General features: G+C 42.0%; 1 protein-coding gene across 5 annotated transcripts in view; it reads left to right on the top strand.

Annotated features, from left to right (window-relative positions):
- FBLN5 (fibulin 5) overlaps positions 1 to 17,744 on the top strand; it is a 56,099-nt gene that overhangs the window by 27,768 nt on the left and 10,587 nt on the right. For all 5 annotated transcript variants that reach the window (XM_083616637.1, XM_083616636.1, XM_083616634.1 and 2 more), the window contains one exon: positions 17,231 to 17,353. In XM_083616637.1, coding sequence (XP_083472763.1) covers positions 17,231 to 17,353 — 123 coding nt within the window. The remainder of the gene's footprint in view (positions 1 to 17,230; positions 17,354 to 17,744) is intronic.

Genomic DNA, 17,744 nt, shown 5'->3' with positions numbered 1-17,744 from the left:
TTTTGCATGAAGGAGATCCCTGGTTTATTCTCTAGCATCTTCAGATATGGCTGGGAATATCCCGTTTGAAACCCTGGAGAAGCACTGCTGGTCAGTGTAAACAGTGCTGAGCTAAATGGATCAATAGCCTAATTTGGTATAAGGCAACTCATTAAGTTCCCATACTTGCCACATTTCGGGAAGAAGAGTTCTGTGCCTTTCAGAATTCCATGTGAGACAGAAATGGAACTGGCATAGTATCTCCTGGCATGAAACAGCACTTATGGAAAATGTTTCACCTGCTGAACATCTGTCTGCCATGCAACTATTTCCCCATATGTAAAAAGGTAGCAGCTATAACCCTTCTATTGTTATTTCCTTTGGGAAGGTCTGAGTGCAGGGAAATGGAAAATAAGAAATGGAGCAGCAGTACAGTTTTAAATTTAGGGAGATGGGAAAGTTGTAGAAACAGGAGACCGAAACTCATCCTTATCAGCATTCTGCATCTCATACTAAGTGCATTCTCCTTATGTCTTTTCCCAGGCAAAAAAACTTTAATTTTTCAATTCCATTTTTGGCATTATGAAGCTCTCCAGTAAATTAGCAGGCCAAAACTTTTGATCTTCATAATTTTTTTTTATATTGCTATTTATTTCAAAGTACAAATAAAATAAAATTGGGATGTTTCATTGGCTAGGGGAAAAACATATCAAGTAGATGGGAAGATTTTATTTTATATTGGAATAATGATATAGGCAGAAAAGTGGTGCTAGAGAGAATATAAATAAATATATAGATATTCCCCCAAGGTCATATTAAAACAATATTCTTTCCTTCGCTCTCCCTCTTTGGCTCCTGTTCCTTGGAATAGGTTTGTAAATCTGTTTTGGCTGGTGTCTCTTGGAATAAGTTATGATGAAATTATTTTTGTTGTTTGCTTGTTTATCTGTGCTCAGCCTATGTTTCTTAGAATAGGTTTGCAATATTTTGTTTCCAAAAAATGTAGCTATTCCTTGTTCTACAGAGGTCTTTTTGCTCTTAAAAAGTTTTTTTTTTTTTTTAAAGAACAGATTGGTAGAAATCCTTTGACTTTTAGGGGCATACATAAAGCAGCAGCACAAGTGTGTGTGTGTGTGTGTGTGTGTGTGTGTGTGTGTGTGTGCGTGTACGTGGCTTCATATTGTCTCTCTTCAGCCAGTGTATGTAACCCCCTAAAAATAAAAAATAAAAACCCCAAATAGAAATGATTTGTTTCAGTATGGAATATCTTGATACATCTCTCATAACTTTTGAAAATAAATTTATTCTCCTTACCACATAAATTGTGGGTAACAGTTTTACCTAGGAACCAGATAAAATACTTTGGAGTCCAATTTTGGTTTGTGCGGACAGCTGTTTGGTCATGAAAACAACGAAGGAGAGAGCAGCTTTCATTCTTTCATGTTTCCATGCGCTTGTCTTGATACAATTGGCTCCCAGCCTCCTCCTTGCCAGGCAAAATCCACACTACATTTGGAAGACAGGCAGAGTCTGACTACGTGAACAAAGGGACTTCTAAATTCCATGAGGCAAAACTGTGTCCCATATCCCCTCAAGCGGTGGGTCTAGTAAGAAAATAGCTATCAAGAGTATTGGCCAGAGAGCCATGGATTGTATGGACCAGGGCCAGATTGGAAGATTTTGCTCACACTGTTTTGGTTTGCAGAGTTGAATTATTTATTGCATTTTTATCCAGACCTTCCTTCAGGGAGGTCAGGGAGTGTACAGAGTGTCTCTCTCACTCATATTAACTTCTTAAGAACCCTGAGAGTTATATTAGACAGAGACGTGGCTAAGTGGAGATTTGATTTCAGATATCTGAATCTGTCCGGTACTGTACAGTACAGTATATATCATTGATCTGGTTTGCTGGATGTAGTTACAACACTTGGGCTCGTGTGTGTGTGTGTGTGTGTGTGTGTGCACAGCATGTTTTGCTAAACCATAGTTAAGACAAATTACAGTTTGTCTGGGTGCAGATATAATGAGTAAACATGGTTAGTTAGAATTGAAAGCCAAAGCTTTCAGTCTTCTGCTTGCATTTGTGCCAGAAGGGAGGGTGGAGCCCACAAAACCAAGAGAAATTCATATAACACTAAAACATAGTTCATCACTGTGTCTGACCAGCTTTCTTTATTAGTTGCTTATTCTCCATACTGTTCACTGTCCTTGCTTTCCTTCTGTTCAAGCTTTTCTTTTTCTCCTAATTTCAGCATTGCCAAGTCCATTAAATTCAGCATGTGTCTGTTAGTTCAGTCTGTTCTGATAGTAATTTAACATAGCATGGGAACCATTTTACATGCTGGGTAAAAGAATGCAAGGAATGAACAAATGATCTTGGCCCATTAGCAAGTTTTCTTTACAAGTCACTAAATGATTAGGGGGGGATCTCTCTATTCCACAGAGGGCATCTGCACATGTACTTAATTGCCTTGGGAAACATGGGTAGTTGTACATTAGGGTAATGGCCATTTTCTCACAGATTTTTGCACTTTCCACTGGTAGAAAAGTGGTGCCCAGAGTGGCTGGGGCAACCCAGTCAGATGGGCTGGGTACAAATAATAAAGTTATTATTCTTATTACATGTGGCAGTGTATTTGCACAATCCTAAATAATCATTAGCTTACAGAGCATATGGATGGACATTCAAGAAAGTACTGAAATGCTTTATTATGTACACAGGTTTGAAGAACACGAGTGCACAATTCTGTCTCCCTCCCATCCATGGTGTAAAGTGGAGAGGGGCGGAGTGGGGGCCCTCCACAAGTTGCTGCTCCCATCATCGCTTACATCAAAGGCGATGTGGGCTGGGGCTGATGGGAGTTAGAGTCTAGAGAGTCACAACTTCCCCACCTGAGTTTGTCTTGTTGGGATAAATCTGAGTTTTCTCTCTTTCTTCAGTTTAATTATAGCCATGTTCTCTGGTGATCAGAACAATTGAAGCAGCCCACTCTTGTGGTCACATGAACAAGCTGTGCTGGAATTACCTTTATTTACATATTTATTTATTTACCCCATTCTTCAGCTGAAATGACTCCCAGAGCAGCTTGCAATGATCAGTAATGAGACGGTTCCTGCCCTCAGGCTTGCAACCTAAAGATATTTAAAGAGAAGCCTGTGCTTCAGTTTCTTTACCAGTTAAGCCCTTATATGAGGCCTGGTTCTCTTCCTCAGCATCTCATGCTAAGCGCTTTTTCTTCCCAGGCCAAAATCCTTTACAGTGGTACCTCGGGTTAAGAACTTTGCTTCAGGATGAGAACAGAAATCGTGCAGCGGCAGCGGGAGGCCCCATTAGCTAAAGTTTCCTCCATGGGAGGCCAATGGAACATGTAGACCAGTAATGCATGAACAGGACAGATCGTGAAGCTGAGGCTCCAATACTTTGGCCACCTCATGAGAAGAGAAGACTCCCTGGAAAAGACCCTGATGTTGGGAAAGATGGAGGGCACAAGGAGAAGGGGACAACTGAGGACGAGATGGTTGGACAGTGTTCTCGAAGCTACAAACATGAGTCTGACCAAACTGCGGGAGGCAGTGGAAGACAGGAGTGCCTGGCGTGCTCTGGTCCATGGGGTCACGAAGAGTTGGACACGACTAAACAACAACAACAATGCATGAACAAAATACAGTGGTACCTCAGGTTAAGAACAGTTTCAGGTTAAGAACGGACCTCCAGCACGCCAGGCACTCCTGTCTTCCACTGCCTCCCGCAGTTTGGTCAGACTCATGTTTGTAGCTTCGAGAACACTGTCCAACCATCTCGTCCTCTGTGATCCCCTTCTCCTTGTGCCCTCCATCTTTCCCAACATCAGGGTCTTTTCCAGGGAGTCTTCTCTTCTCATGAGGTGGCCAAAGTATTGGAGCCTCAGCTTCACGATCTGTCCTGTTCATGCATTACTGGTCTACATGTTCCATTGGCCTCCCATGGAGGAAACTGTTATGGTGTTGCAGTTGTTCAGCATGGCAAGTATAAAATATAGCATGTTTGTGTCTGGTAGCGTCACAGAGTCTCACCATACTGTATTATGTAGGGGATCCATGTGGCAAGCCACTCTACCATTAGAACTGCAGCCCAGAGCAGCCATCAATGTGAAACATGTTTCAGCTGGGTTCCATAGTGCTGTTTAAATGTCAAAGCAGCCCTCAGATTTCTGGAAAACTGTGTTGCCTGCAGGTTCTGTGTAGCGTCTAGAGATGGCAGCGTTCACACTGACACATAAAATTGATTGCTATTCTTGGCTCCTGCCTTATATTTCTTGGTTCAGCTTTGTTTGTTTCTCTTCGTTTTGGTTCCAAACCTAAAACTGGCTGCAGCTCCATGCCATAATCAAGATGTTTGGCCAAAATATATAGAAAATATGAATTGGCTCTTCAACATTTGTACATTGGCCAGATAATTTGAGTGCATTGCCAGACTCCATAGGCAGAGACAAGTTTGAGGTTGATGCTGTTCTCTGTGTCTTGTCGCTAGAACAGATAAATTATTAGTTCTGCATTTCAGAAGCATAAATGCTGCCTATTAGAGAGTCAGGATTGCCTTCGACTTCTTGTCACGCTCAGCAGCAAACCCAGGTTGTCACTATGTAATGTGTGAAATGCTGGTTTATTCAGTGAATTTTACAGAACCTTGTGAGAAGACAAAGTGGAGCTACATAAGAATAGTGATTCTTAATAGTCCATCAGCACTTCATATAGGAGTCAACAGTCAAAATGTCTCCTGTCTCCTAATTCATACTTTCCTGGAGTATCCTCACAGTCTAAGTATTAGATGCTTTATGTCATTTTCATTAGAGATGACTTTTGATGGCTTGGCTAAGCAAGAAAACTGGATTTTATGGTTAGCATTGAATTTCAGCATATATACACACACACACACGGTTTGCTTGTGCATACAGATATATGGAATTGTCAAATTTTCCCTGTCCTAGGATTCCCCCCTCCATATATTGGTAATATATTTTGACTAGACTGGTCCTCAAACTAGATTAGGATTGACTTGTCCATTTTCCTTTGCTGCCACTCTTCCCCGTCTTGGAAAGAAGTCAAGAAACATTTCAAGAAACACTAGTTCATTGGCCAGGCATCAGATGCTCTGTTCCAGATGTCTTCTGGTTATTTCTTTCATTTGATTCGTTACTTCTAGCCATGGGTCCGAAAGGTTTTTCTTTTGCTCCACTGCTCCCCCCAGGAAAACCCTCTGTTTACTTCTTAATCAGGACAAACATCAATCTGCAGAAAACTCAATTGATATTTGCTCTGATTCAACAGTAAATTGTGGGAGTTCCCAGGGAAAGTGTTGAACCTGTCTGACCCATGCCTGGAAATCATGGACCAAACAGGAGTGCCCTGAGTGCAGTCGCTGAACCAAATCAAGTCTACTGTGACAATTTGGCCTTTAACTGCCTGTGGCCTTTTAGAAGTTGATGGGGTGTTTAAATGTATGCCCCACCTCCATGGTTTTATGTGGGTTTTTGTTGTTGTTTGGTTGTAAATTGCTCTGGGTTGCCTTGGGCAAAACAAAGCAACTAACAATTTTAATTAATAATTGCAATAATAATATTGTTAGACGTTTGTAGGTAAAATTGCTGAGCTCTTTGTGACTTGGATACTGTGCAATTAGTACAGAGACTAAATTAGAAGTGTCATCAGTTGGTTTAGTGGATTTGCTTGGGCTCCTGATCTTTGTCCTTGCTGGTTAGTGACTACTATTGGACCAACTATTGTCCTGTGTCCCATTTACCATCCTTTGACAGCATGATAAGAATGGCTGGACATGTTCAGGCATTCCAAGATGATACAAAAAATCTTTTATCAATTCCAGCCCACCTTTCAGCTGGACCACAAGTTTGAAGGAAGCAAGTACACAGCCGGTTTAGGATGTGCTCATCAGTGTTTACTGTGAGCATCACTGATTGTGTAACTGCATTGATATGTGTATAAAATCCAGTTTTACACATGCTGTTGGCTGGATTAGAAAAGTGTTTTTGAGAAGCATGCCTTGTAGTAAACACAGTTTGTTGGATTGTGTTAAGAATATGCAGTAGGTTGAAAATGCAATGTGTTCAGGCACTGTCCAGTAAATAGCAAAGTGATTCCTGCACAGATGGACCTACCCATGCAAGCCCCAGCTGCAAGGCTCAATGGGCCATTATATTTTAGAACTGAAGTGAACAGCTGTAAAAAGAAGGAACCTGTCTCCCCACCTCCAGCTAACACTTCATGCACATCACTGATGAGGAATGTGGTAGTGCAAGCTAGAAGGGTAAGAACAGTCCTCTGACATGTCAAAGAACACCAAACACACATTACAAAATCCAATACTTAACTCTCACTAATGTGACTTGTATTTGTATCCTGAAAATGCTTTTAAAGGGCCTGGTGAGTTATCTGCATGTGGTGGTGGGTAGAAGAACTACTTCTCTGTTGATTGATTTGTTTTGGACACCTCTGCTGCTTCTGCTACAGTATAATAGATCATGACTTTTTTCTGGGTCATCTTCAGGAAATGGTAGGAACAATGGGACTAGCATTGACGGGCTGCACTTTGTCCTTTCCAGGCATTCTTGGAGAATTTGGATGAGGAATTTTAAACCAGCGCCCCCCTCCCCCAAGGGCTTTGTCTTGCAGAGTGCCACAGGTGTTCATTTTATTCTCTCAGCATTCAACATCTGTATCAAAACAGCTGAGAAAGATCATTTGAACATTTGGAATGTGGTGTTATTACTATGCTGATGACGCCCAGCAATATAGGTTTGGTTTTTGTTTTTAACTGATCCAGAAGCAGCAGCGTCTTCTCTTAGACAGCGTCTGAAGTTGAACTGCCAGACTAGACAGAACTGCCGGTTGGCAATCTTGCCTTCTGAGGTTAATAACCAGTCTCTTTCTTGGTCAGACCAATGAAGCATTACAGGGGTCATGCCATATCATCAGCTGACTGGTACTGGTCTATTGAGGCAAAAAGATTTCCTTGGTTGGGGTGGCTGATTTCTTGGCAGTTTACTTACCCCAAATGGATTTATGAGCTGGGTGGCTCATAAGCTATATCCCCTCATGAAACCCCACAGGTCACGGTGCCAAAACCTGTAGTATCACACAGGAAGAAGAAAAAATTTCAATTATGGGGGTTAGGATCATGTCCTTTTCATGAGTGTGGTCAGCTTTGTGAAACTCCTTGATGAGGGAAGTTTGTGAATGGAGGACTTCTCTGCAACTGGTAAAAGTAATGCCCTTTAGAATGGTGTTATGTTTAAGTGGTTGCTTCAAAATGGTGGACCTCCCTCAGGAAATACAATTGGTGCCATCCTTGGACTCAACTATACAGCCTCAAATAAAACGTTTTAATTGTCTTTTAAGTGTAATATACAATTTGACACAAGATGACGATGGTGACCCTTCTGGAAAATTCAATCTATTTTTTTAAAAGGCTTTTTTAAAAAGCATTTTCAGAACGGTTTTTGTATGTGTCTAGATCCTACCCTTGTTATGCCTTGAAAACGTTTTTCCCCCCTCCCGGATTGGTTTTAATTGAGGGGGTAGATCGGTGTTTTTAGTGGTCTGTTTTAGTCTTTGTGCTGGATTGTTTGCTAAAAGAGATTATTGGTTTTGTTATTACTGCATTGTGTATTGTTGTGATATTGTAGATGCTTTTAGCTGTTTTATCCTATATTAGAGCCATAGGAAGCTGTCTTGTACTGACTCAGACTATTGGCCTGTCTAGCTCAGCGTAGCAGTGGCTCTTCGGGGTTTGAAACAGAGGCTCTTTCCCAGCCCTTCTTGGAGATGCCTGTGATTGAACCTCTTTGCACAAAAGAAGAACATAAGGAGAGCATGGTGGATCAGGGTAAAGGCTAATCTAATCCAGCATCCTGTTCTCTTGGAGCTAGCCAGATGCCTGTGGGAAGTCGGCAAGCAGGACATGAGTGCAACAGCCCTGTTTCCACCTGCAATTCCCAGCACACTGCCTCTGATAGTGGAGGTAGAACATAGTCATCATAGCATTGTCCTCCATGAAATTGTCTCGTCCTGTTTTAAAGCCAACCAGACTGGTGGTCATCACTGCCCCCTGTGGGAACAAGTTCATAGTTGATAACTATGCACTGTTATTCTCTCTCTCATAAAACCAGAACTCAAGGACATCCTATGTTGGATGACGCAGGACACAGTTGTCCACAGCTACTATGCAGATGTGGGTCCAGTTGCTGCAAATCACAATTAGGGAAGATGCTGCTGAACTCAGGTCCTGCTTTTATGCTTCTGGTTGGCCACTGTGGGAACAGGATGCTGGACTAGATGAGCCACTGGTCTGATCCAGCAGGCTCTTATGCTTCTATATTGTGTTTTATATCTTAACTTTCATGCTGTGAACCGCTATGGTTTTAGCTGAAGGGGTGGGGGGCAATATGCATGTGTTATAAATAAATGAGTACATTTATAGCTAATATCCAAGATCTTTGTTTTATAATTTACTCCAAAGCTTTGATGATTAATGACAGATGATGATGGATCAAATGTGTTTTCCATATGAGCTGTGAAGAAGAATCCATAGAAGACTGACAGTGGTGCAAGTTCTGAAAATGGGAGGCAGAGCTTCTAAAAGAGTTTAGTAAACCTTCCTTTGGAATCTCCCTCCAGTGTGATCATTTGTAACTGGCATGTACACACATCGATGAGATCTGCCCTCCTCTCCCCATGTTTGACGGTCAAGTATTTGATGCTTTATTGACTCTGAAGTACTTGTTGATGGGATCATATTAGTGTTGAAATTGTTTATGCAAAAAGTTGTTTTCTGACTCACCCGAAGGCAGCTTGACATTTCCCCCTGGCTACATTTCCCATCATTATGTGGATTAGCTGTGACCCAAAACCTAATTGCATTTTCTCTCTTGCTTCAGAACATTCTGTATGATTAACCCATGAAGGTCAAAGGATTTTGTCGTTGTTCACTCATATCAATATTGCTGCACATCACCTCAATCTCTGAGCAGTGTGAGATTGCAGGGGTTACGGGCGCTTACACAGGGTTTTTGGTTTGCTTGGAATAAGGGACAGTGGAGACTTTGGTGTGTTCGGAATATATGGTTTATTTACACATGCATACAACCTGAGCCTATGATAGAGGGGCTCACAGTATTAATACAGTGGTACCTCGGGTTACATACGCTTCAGGTTACATACGCTTCAGGTTACACACTCCGCTAACCCAGAAATAGTGCTTCAGGTTAAGAACTTTGCTTCGGGATGAGAACAGAAATCGTGCTCCGGCAGCGCAGAGGCAGCAGGAGGCCCCATTAGCTAAAGTGGTGCTTCAGGTTAAGAACAGTTTCAGGTTAAGTACGGACCTCCGGAACAAATTAAGTACTTAACCCAAGGTGCCACTGTACCCCAAGAAAGTCTTGCTTATCCTATAGCCACAGCCTTGGATTCAAACAGAAATCAAGCATTTTCTCCCTTTCAGGCTTCTGCCTGCAGCCTGCCTCAAGCCCAGCTCTCTCTCTAGCATTCATCTCTGACTTTAGTCTTTCTAACAACCAGCCAGTTGAAGGAGAGGGGAGGGCCCCTATCTGCTCTCTGGCACAGAGCCACTTCCTTTGTTGCCTTAACATACTTAGGCCGTTACCAAGAAGCTGGATTGCTCCCATCTTCCCTGAGGAACTTGCAATCTGAAAATTGCTGAAGAGAGAGGTGAGAATGATCAGAGGAAGAAAATGGCACCTGCAAAGCTCTGTGCCTTTGGGAGTGCTGCCGATCATCTGACTGTCAGCATTGGCAAACCCCGAAATCAGTTGAAGCCCATGCTGCCGCCACATGGTATTTTGCACTCTCTCAGCAAAAGGTTAACATGGCTACTCTCGGTGCTATTTTTCTAGAAAAAGAGGTGCCAGAACTCACCATTAACATCTCCCTTGTTCTCTTATAATGGCAATGGCTCCCACCTGAGAGGTGCCAGAACTCAGTTCTGGTGAGTTCCCACTGAAAAGAGGCCCTGGCTACTCTAATGGAAAGGGTTCAGAACCCCCTCTTTTGCACACATGCTGGTTTTTCTCTTTACTTTGCAGCCTCTGTGCATTTCATCAAAGTAAAAGCAACAACACCAGGGGCAAGCAACTCAACATCATATGCCATTGGGCTCTCTTACATATTTTTTTCATTTATTTTTATATCCTACTTGGCATATAGTGGTTAAGAGTTTCAAGCTGACACATTTCCCAGTGTTTCCACCCCCCCCAAAAAAAAACTTTTGTTCAATTTTTTTAAATCCCACCCTTCATCCCAAAGGGATCTTGGAGCAGCTAAAAATGTAAGATAACACAATAAAACATTGACACATTATAATAATAAATCTTTATTGCGGTCCAAAGACCCATAAACACATTATAAACATCGATCAGACTGAAAGGAACAGCAATTAATCCCTTCAATGCAGAAACCTCATGCATAATTATGCCCCAAAGACGGGGACAAATAGGTAAATCTTAACATTCCCCTTGAACATGGCCAAAATGGGAGGCTGACTGATTTCACTGGGTGGGTGGGAGTTCAGTAAACAGGGTGCCACCACTGAGAGGACCCTAATCTATATCACTGTCCTTTTTGCCACTCCCACTTACAGGTCTCTCTCCCTGATCACAATGTTCAGCTCAGAAGGCACTGGGGAATAAATGCTAAATTGGAGTTTAAAACATTATTTGAGCTGGGATTAAATGCATTTCCAGTTGGCAATACTACTTGGAACATGCCAAAAAAAAAAGAATAAGAAGGCTTTGTGATGTGTAAGTTAGAAAGGAATACTGCATCGCTTTGGTGCATTAATGGTAATGAGGACACAGCTGTTACATTCTTTAAGCCAATAATTCTCAAAGATTTTTTCTCCAGGACTGGCTTTCATCCACTACAACTTATTTGTTTAAAAAGAAGCCCCAAAGCCACATTGCTTAGAGAAGAATTACCTTAGCTTTATGGAGATTTCACTAGGAGCACATCTGGCTGACGAACAGACCCCAAAATTGAATGAAATTTTAAAAGCAATTTATTTTCTCCTGGATAAGTCATCTAGCTTCCAGAAGGCCAAAGATCGCAATGCTTTGGCCAGGCAAGAATAGGCAGTCTTCTTTTTTCTCAGAGCCCATCAAGACTTCCCCAGAGGGAGGTGGCAAAATTGGTGGATTACAGATGTCACTGAGAAATTTACCCTTTCAAACAAAGCTCTTCCCAATTTCCATTGTTTTCAGGCTAGGACAGAGTTACTGACAATGTCTGAGGATCATGTGTTAGCCAGATGCCAAAGGCCAATATTCTATCATTTAATATTAAGAGGTAAGAGTGTATTAGGTGCTCAAAGATTGATAGCTGATAGCTGATGATAGATAGATAGGTGATATAGATGATAGATAGATAGATAGATAGATAGATAGATGATAGATAGATAGATAGATAGATAGATAGATAGATAGATAGATAGACTGTGAGCCAAGAGCTTACAATATGAGTGAGTTTATCGGGAGAAGAGCCTGATGGATCAGGATTCGACACAAGAGCACTCTCCTAACCTGCAGTTTCCAGCAACTGGTATTCAGAACCAATCTTATCAAAAAGAATATTGCAGATCTGGAAAAGATGCAGAAAGGGACAAACATTATAATGGGGCTGTGGCACTTTAAAAAAAAATAGAAACTGGTGCTAGGATTGTTGTTAATGTGTTTTGATGATATGTTTATCAGTAAGTTTAATAGACTGGTTTACTTAAGGTCACTGAAACCCCCACTTCATAGAGCAGATTCCTCATGAAGGGAGCTTTATGTACAATCCCTTGTAGTAAAGATACCATGGAAACATGTTAGGAACATCAATTCAAGCAGCTCCCTTTTTAAAAAAAATGTGTGTATTTTTCTGTGGTTGGTTAGAGTACCCTTGAGTGTTTAAGGATTTTAAAGGGTGTTTTTTTTAAGGGCGTACTCTGATGCACCAGCACAGTGCATACTATATGCTACACACATCCAGCTGAAAAACATCAACTACAGCAATAATAACATGGCAGCATCCCGGAGGCCGTGGCAACACAGCCAGTACCCACCAATCATGGCCAGTGTGACAATGTCATGGAGATGAAGTGGTGAAATTGTCGAGAAGTAGTGGAAATTCCCCCATGCCAGCCAACACCTGCTGGAGTGGCTGAACCGTCTTCAGAGGCAGCCCTACATATAACATGTTGCAGTAGTCTAACCTAGAGGTTTCCAAAGCATAGACAACAGAAATATGTTATCCTTGTCCAGACAGGGGTACAACTGGGCCAGCAGCCAAAGCTGATGGAAGGCTCTCTTTGCCACTGAGGCCACCTGAAACTCAAGCAACAGCAAAGGATCCAGAAGTACCCTCAAGTTATGTACCTCCTCCTTCAGAGGGAGGATAAACTTAACCTCCCATCCATCCAGTCTAGGGAACCACCCACTAACCGTGCCTCAGTCTTGTGTGGATTTAGCTTCAGTTTGTTGGAACTCATCCGGTCCATCACTGAGGCAAGACAATGGTCCAGCGCATCCACTGCCACACCTGCAGATGTAATGGAGAAGCAGCACTGTGTGTCATCAGCATATTTGTGATTCTTATTCTCAGAAAGCTTTGTGTGACATTCTCCAACAAGCCATGTTTTTGCTCCTGTTGTGAAATGCTCGGCGTGGTTTTCTTTGCTTCATTGACACAGTTCATTCCTCTGAAACAAGCTTCAGTGATCTGAGGGTTTAACTCTGAATAATGGATCGGCAGAGCAAAGCAACCTTAAAAAGCATCATCATAAGGATGAAGAGAGGTGCAAGATTTTAAGAGCAGTGGAAACAATTTTGAAGCGCCCTCAGCTGCATCCAATATTTTGCTGGCCTTCCGAAAAGCCTTGGAGCGAAAGCATTAATGACTCAGTTCAACTGTACCGTCAAGAAGTTCACGCATTAGTGGGAATGTAAACTAATCACTCTTTGGCGAAATCTACTAGCTCAGTTCCCCTCTTCTCATTTCTCCAAGTTTCCCAAAGAAGTATAGCAACATATATAGAACATAATGATGATAAGAGCCTTGCTGGGTCAAACCAAGGACCTATCCAGTCTAGTAATCTATGTCTCCAGTGGTTTGCCAGGTGCCCCTGGGGAAGCTTACTAATGGGGAAAAAATCAACAGTCTTCCTAATATGCATGATTAGGTTAATATTATCCACAAATTAGTTTGATCCCCCATTAAGGAGGCAGTTTTTAAAGTTTTGCTCTCATCTGCCTATTTAATTTATAATGTTTGGTGAAAAAGAAAAAGTAGCTCATATTACTTTAAAATGATGATTCTAAAAATGGTTCAGAATCTCGTATCTGATATGAAGTTCTCTCAAAACCCTTTTGCCACTATATTTTGGGACACTGACAAAATAAAGTTCTTTCTTGTAGATTTTTCTGCAGTGAAATAACACATTTTCTCTGAGTCCCCCCTCCTTCCTCTCAAGATAATTGCATTTGGTAAGAAGGAGTGCTTAACAATGCTACATTCCTAAAGTACAAACCACAGCCAAAATGCAAATCACTGCTGTGTTTGGGCAGTGTTATTTTTTCAAGGACAGCCTGATAGGTTGGGAACCATCCAAGACCAACTCTCTCAACACCTGTTTAAAGGCAAATTTCAGTGTCCAAATTCTTAGGTTCAACAGATTGATATGCATATATTCAGTCCTTTTTTTCTGGGGGGATGCAGGGGTATGCGCACCCCTAAACATTTTGTGAAACTTTGTACAGTGGTACCTCGGGTTAAGAACTTAATTCGTTCCGGAGGTCCGTTTTCAACCTGAAACTGTTCTTAACCTGACTCACCACTTTAGCTAATGGGGCCTCCTGCTGCTGCCGCGCCGCTGGAGCACAATTTCTGTTCTTATCCTGAAGCAAAGTTCTTAACCTGAAGCACTATTTCTCGGTTAGCGGAGTCTGTAACCTGAAGCGTATGTAACCCGAGGTACCACTGTACTTTTGTCCATTTACTGTATTTATTTTTCCCAATTTGAACTATAAAATGGTGGTTTTCTTTTCAAAGGGAAAAAAACACTGCATACTGTATATTAATGTGCTTAATTCTGTAATTGAAATCAGTGTGACTTCCAAGTGTATACCTTAACTCTGACAGGATCATGTCTATTTGCATGCTAAAATGAGGCACAGTATTGAAAGACACAGGTTAATATTTTAATGGCAAGCGGGATGACAATTTTAGTATATCAGAAAGGCTGACTATGTAAAAGAGAATGAATTTAGCACCTGCAAAAAAACAAAACAAAAACACCAGTTGATTCCAGTTGTAGCCAAAGAGATGTAGGCAGAAATTTAGAAGACAAAATTCTTAGCAAAAACAAAGTTATCAAGGGGAGACTTAAAATGTCCATTTTCAAGGATTTTTTATCAGAGACCAAGTCAGGATGTCAACTTTTTGTTCTTTGGTGGGGTGTGGGGTGATTTCCAAAAGGAGATTATACCGTCTTCTCTATATCCCACTGGATTCTGGAAGCTCTTATTCCTGATCATAGATTCACTGCTGGGGTCCCACATGCAAACACTTACGTGTAACTCAAGATCTATTCTGTAAGGCCTGATTCTAGAGTGATACTGGAGAAGGAAAAGAAACTTACCTGTGCAGGACTTACATACCGCCAATGATGAAATTGGCTCACCAGTTCTTATGTGTGCAGCACCATTGGCACTTCACCACAGCCCGTTCATTAGTCCTTTTAAATGACACTGGAGGTGAAAAGCAGTAGAGACTTGTTAAGAATTGTTTCTGCCTTATATTTCAGTGGTGTTCACAGCAAAAGGACCTGGCAGGAAATCAGTGAGTTGCACAAAACTAAGCAGTTTATTCCCATATTTATATAACGTAATGTGCAAGAGAGTGGGGAAGTGATGTTTGCACAATGCCCTCTGTTCCATTTGCTCTTGCTTGCAAGTTTCCAAGGAACAAAAAGGTGCCAAAGAATGTCCTTGGAGCACTTGTATGTATAGATCTTGAGTTACACATAAGTGTTTGCACGTGGGACCCCAGCAGTCTGTCACTCAAAGCTTAGCTGAATTAAACCATTTTGGACAGGCACCCAAAACCACCAAAGTGCGGGTGCCAGGCAGGCAAGGGGTTCCACAAATAAGGCACCATTACAGAAGAGGCCCTGTTTTGTTGTCCTAACCTTGCAGGGGCACTCAGAGAAGGATGTTGAAAGATTATAGATGTGAATGGGCAGGTTTATATGGGAGCAGTCAGCCATTTAGGTAAGATTAGAGAATCTAAAGGAGTAACATGAACAAGAAAAAAAGGGGGGAAAGAACATGTCCCTGCACCAAGGAGGAAAGTGACATTAATTTCCCCAGTGAAGATTCACCCTCCACAGAAAGTTTGCTATGCACTGCCATTTGCTGCAAACTGCAGGGGGTGTGGGGTGGATTTTCAGCAGGGAAGCAACAAAAGGAAATGTGTTAACCCCCCCCCCCTTCTGCATTGCAGTCCTAATCCAGATCAGGACGTGCAAAGCTACCTTTAGTTTTAAAAGGGAGAAGAAAGGCAGGGCATTTGAAGTAACGTGTTTTGACCCCAACGAGTGTATAGGATGTGAAATTAAGGCTGGATGAATGTGTCGATTTTGGTTTCTCATTTTTCCAGTCTTAGGTTGAGTTCTCCACATTTCCACATCAGTTTGCAAAACCTTAAGACCTCAAGAAAATTTGTCAACATTATAATGCAAATATCTCCTAATATATACATCTTTGAATGGCATTCAAAAAAGAGTTACGCTTGTGGAAGCCAGCACAATGAATCTTACTAACACAATAGGGCGTTTCTTCCTCTCCCCTGCCCACGTGCCCCTCCCAATTGACTCTGGAAGGTCAGAAGAAGCCCCAAAACAGCATACAGTGGCAGGAGGGAAGCTGGTTCCATCTGACTAGCAGAAATGCTTGCACTAAGGGATCATTCACCACAGTGCAACATTAAATTCTACCCATAGGATGCAATTTTGCCTAATATACAATTTTTTTTGCAATCAGTTTTCTCTCATTTCATGCATTTTTTGAAGTTATTCTCACTCATTTTTGCATTTTATGCCCATTTCCCCAATGTATGCATTTTTGTAAATGTTACTTGGTTGAAGAACTGTGCTGCTAAACTCAGAAGTCAGCTGCTGAAAGAAAAGAAAGGGGCGAGCATGGGCTGCCCCGACCTTAAATGGCCCCTACTAGTCCCGCCCCCGGCGCCAGCCGATTGGCTGGTGCAGTGAATGTTGAATGCTAATGAATCCCGGGATTCCCCAAGTCCCGCAGGGCTGCAGCCAGCCCCGCGAGGGTGTGAATGGGGCGTGAGCCCGCAACCCCCCCCTCCGTATGTCGGGAGTGGCTTTCTGAAAATTCAGTGGATTTGCCCTTAAATGTAAGCAGAATCAAATTTCTCCCTCATCCCTAATTGTAATCTTATTGAGCATTTATTCTGTGTGGTGTCTGTATCAAATGGGGGGAGGCAGTTTGTTGTGCCAAATCCACTCTAATTGCCAAACCTGAATTTTCTAGTGTACCATCCCACCCACAAAAGAACAGTCTGGAAGCACCCTTAGGTTTCAGCAGTTACCTGGCTGTAAACTCCGCTGAACACAATGGGAATTGTTTGTAGGCATGTGTAAGACAGTGCTGTCAGTCCCATTGAACTCTGAGGACTTACTTCTAAGAAACCTGCTACATCATGCTGCAAGTATGCTTAGGAATACAGCCCTAGTGCTCTGGAGATCAGGCAAACAAAAGGTCTGATTGAAGAAGGCATTTTTATTACGGGTTACAAATTCCCAATTGGTCTGTGTTCAGAAATGTTATTTACCAGGAAAGCAACTAGTAGATGTAGCATGATATCAAAGAAACTGGAAATAACTTTTGTCATTGAATCAGCCCTATAAGAGACAGAGCATCTGTTGGGCGGACATGTTTCTCACGAACTGTCAATGATTCTCCTGCACTCAGTACCTTGGCATAGAGAGTACAATACTGAATTTTCTTCAGTGCCTCAGAGACTGTGGTTAAAACTGCTCCAAATGTATTTGGCATTCTTCTTCCTTGCTTTCTCAGATGGATTTTTATATATTTGATTATAGGAATGGGACTCTGCAGTTGTGACAAATGCTTTTGTATCTGAATAATCATGTAATGCTTGATTATTCTCTGAATTGCAGATGTTGATGAATGTGCGTCTGAATCACACCAGTGCAACCCCACCCAAATCTGCATCAACACTGAGGGAGGATATACTTGCTCCTGCACAGAAGGATACTGGCTTTTAGAAGGCCAATGTTTAGGTATGTAATACTTTGGGAGGAAGTGTCTTTAAAACAAAATAGTTTGTCATTTCTGCATGATGGATTGAGGGGAAATGTATGTCTAGACCACATAAATAAAGGGGACTAAGGATGCTATTATTCAAAGGGATGGCAGATCTTGGAGAGTGTCCTATGAGGTGTTAAGCAATCATGTCTGACCCAATGCAATGTTTTAATGCAAGACACCTCTACACATTTCAGCAAAGGGACATGGGTGGCACTGTGGTCTGAAACACTGAGCCTCTTGGGCTTGCCAATCGGAAAGCCGGCAGTTCGAATCTGTGCAATGGGGTGAGTTCCTGCTGCTCTGTCCCAGCTTCTGCCAACCTAGCAGTTTGAAAGCATACCAGTGCAAGTAGATAAATAGGTA

The sequence above is a fragment of the Podarcis filfolensis genome (genome assembly GCF_964270895.1).
Source record: "Podarcis filfolensis genome assembly, chromosome: 1".
Classification (NCBI taxonomy): domain Eukaryota; kingdom Metazoa; phylum Chordata; class Lepidosauria; order Squamata; family Lacertidae; genus Podarcis; species Podarcis filfolensis.
The sequence above is the reverse complement of the archived record's forward strand: the minus strand, read 5'-3'. Positions and strand labels throughout refer to the sequence as shown.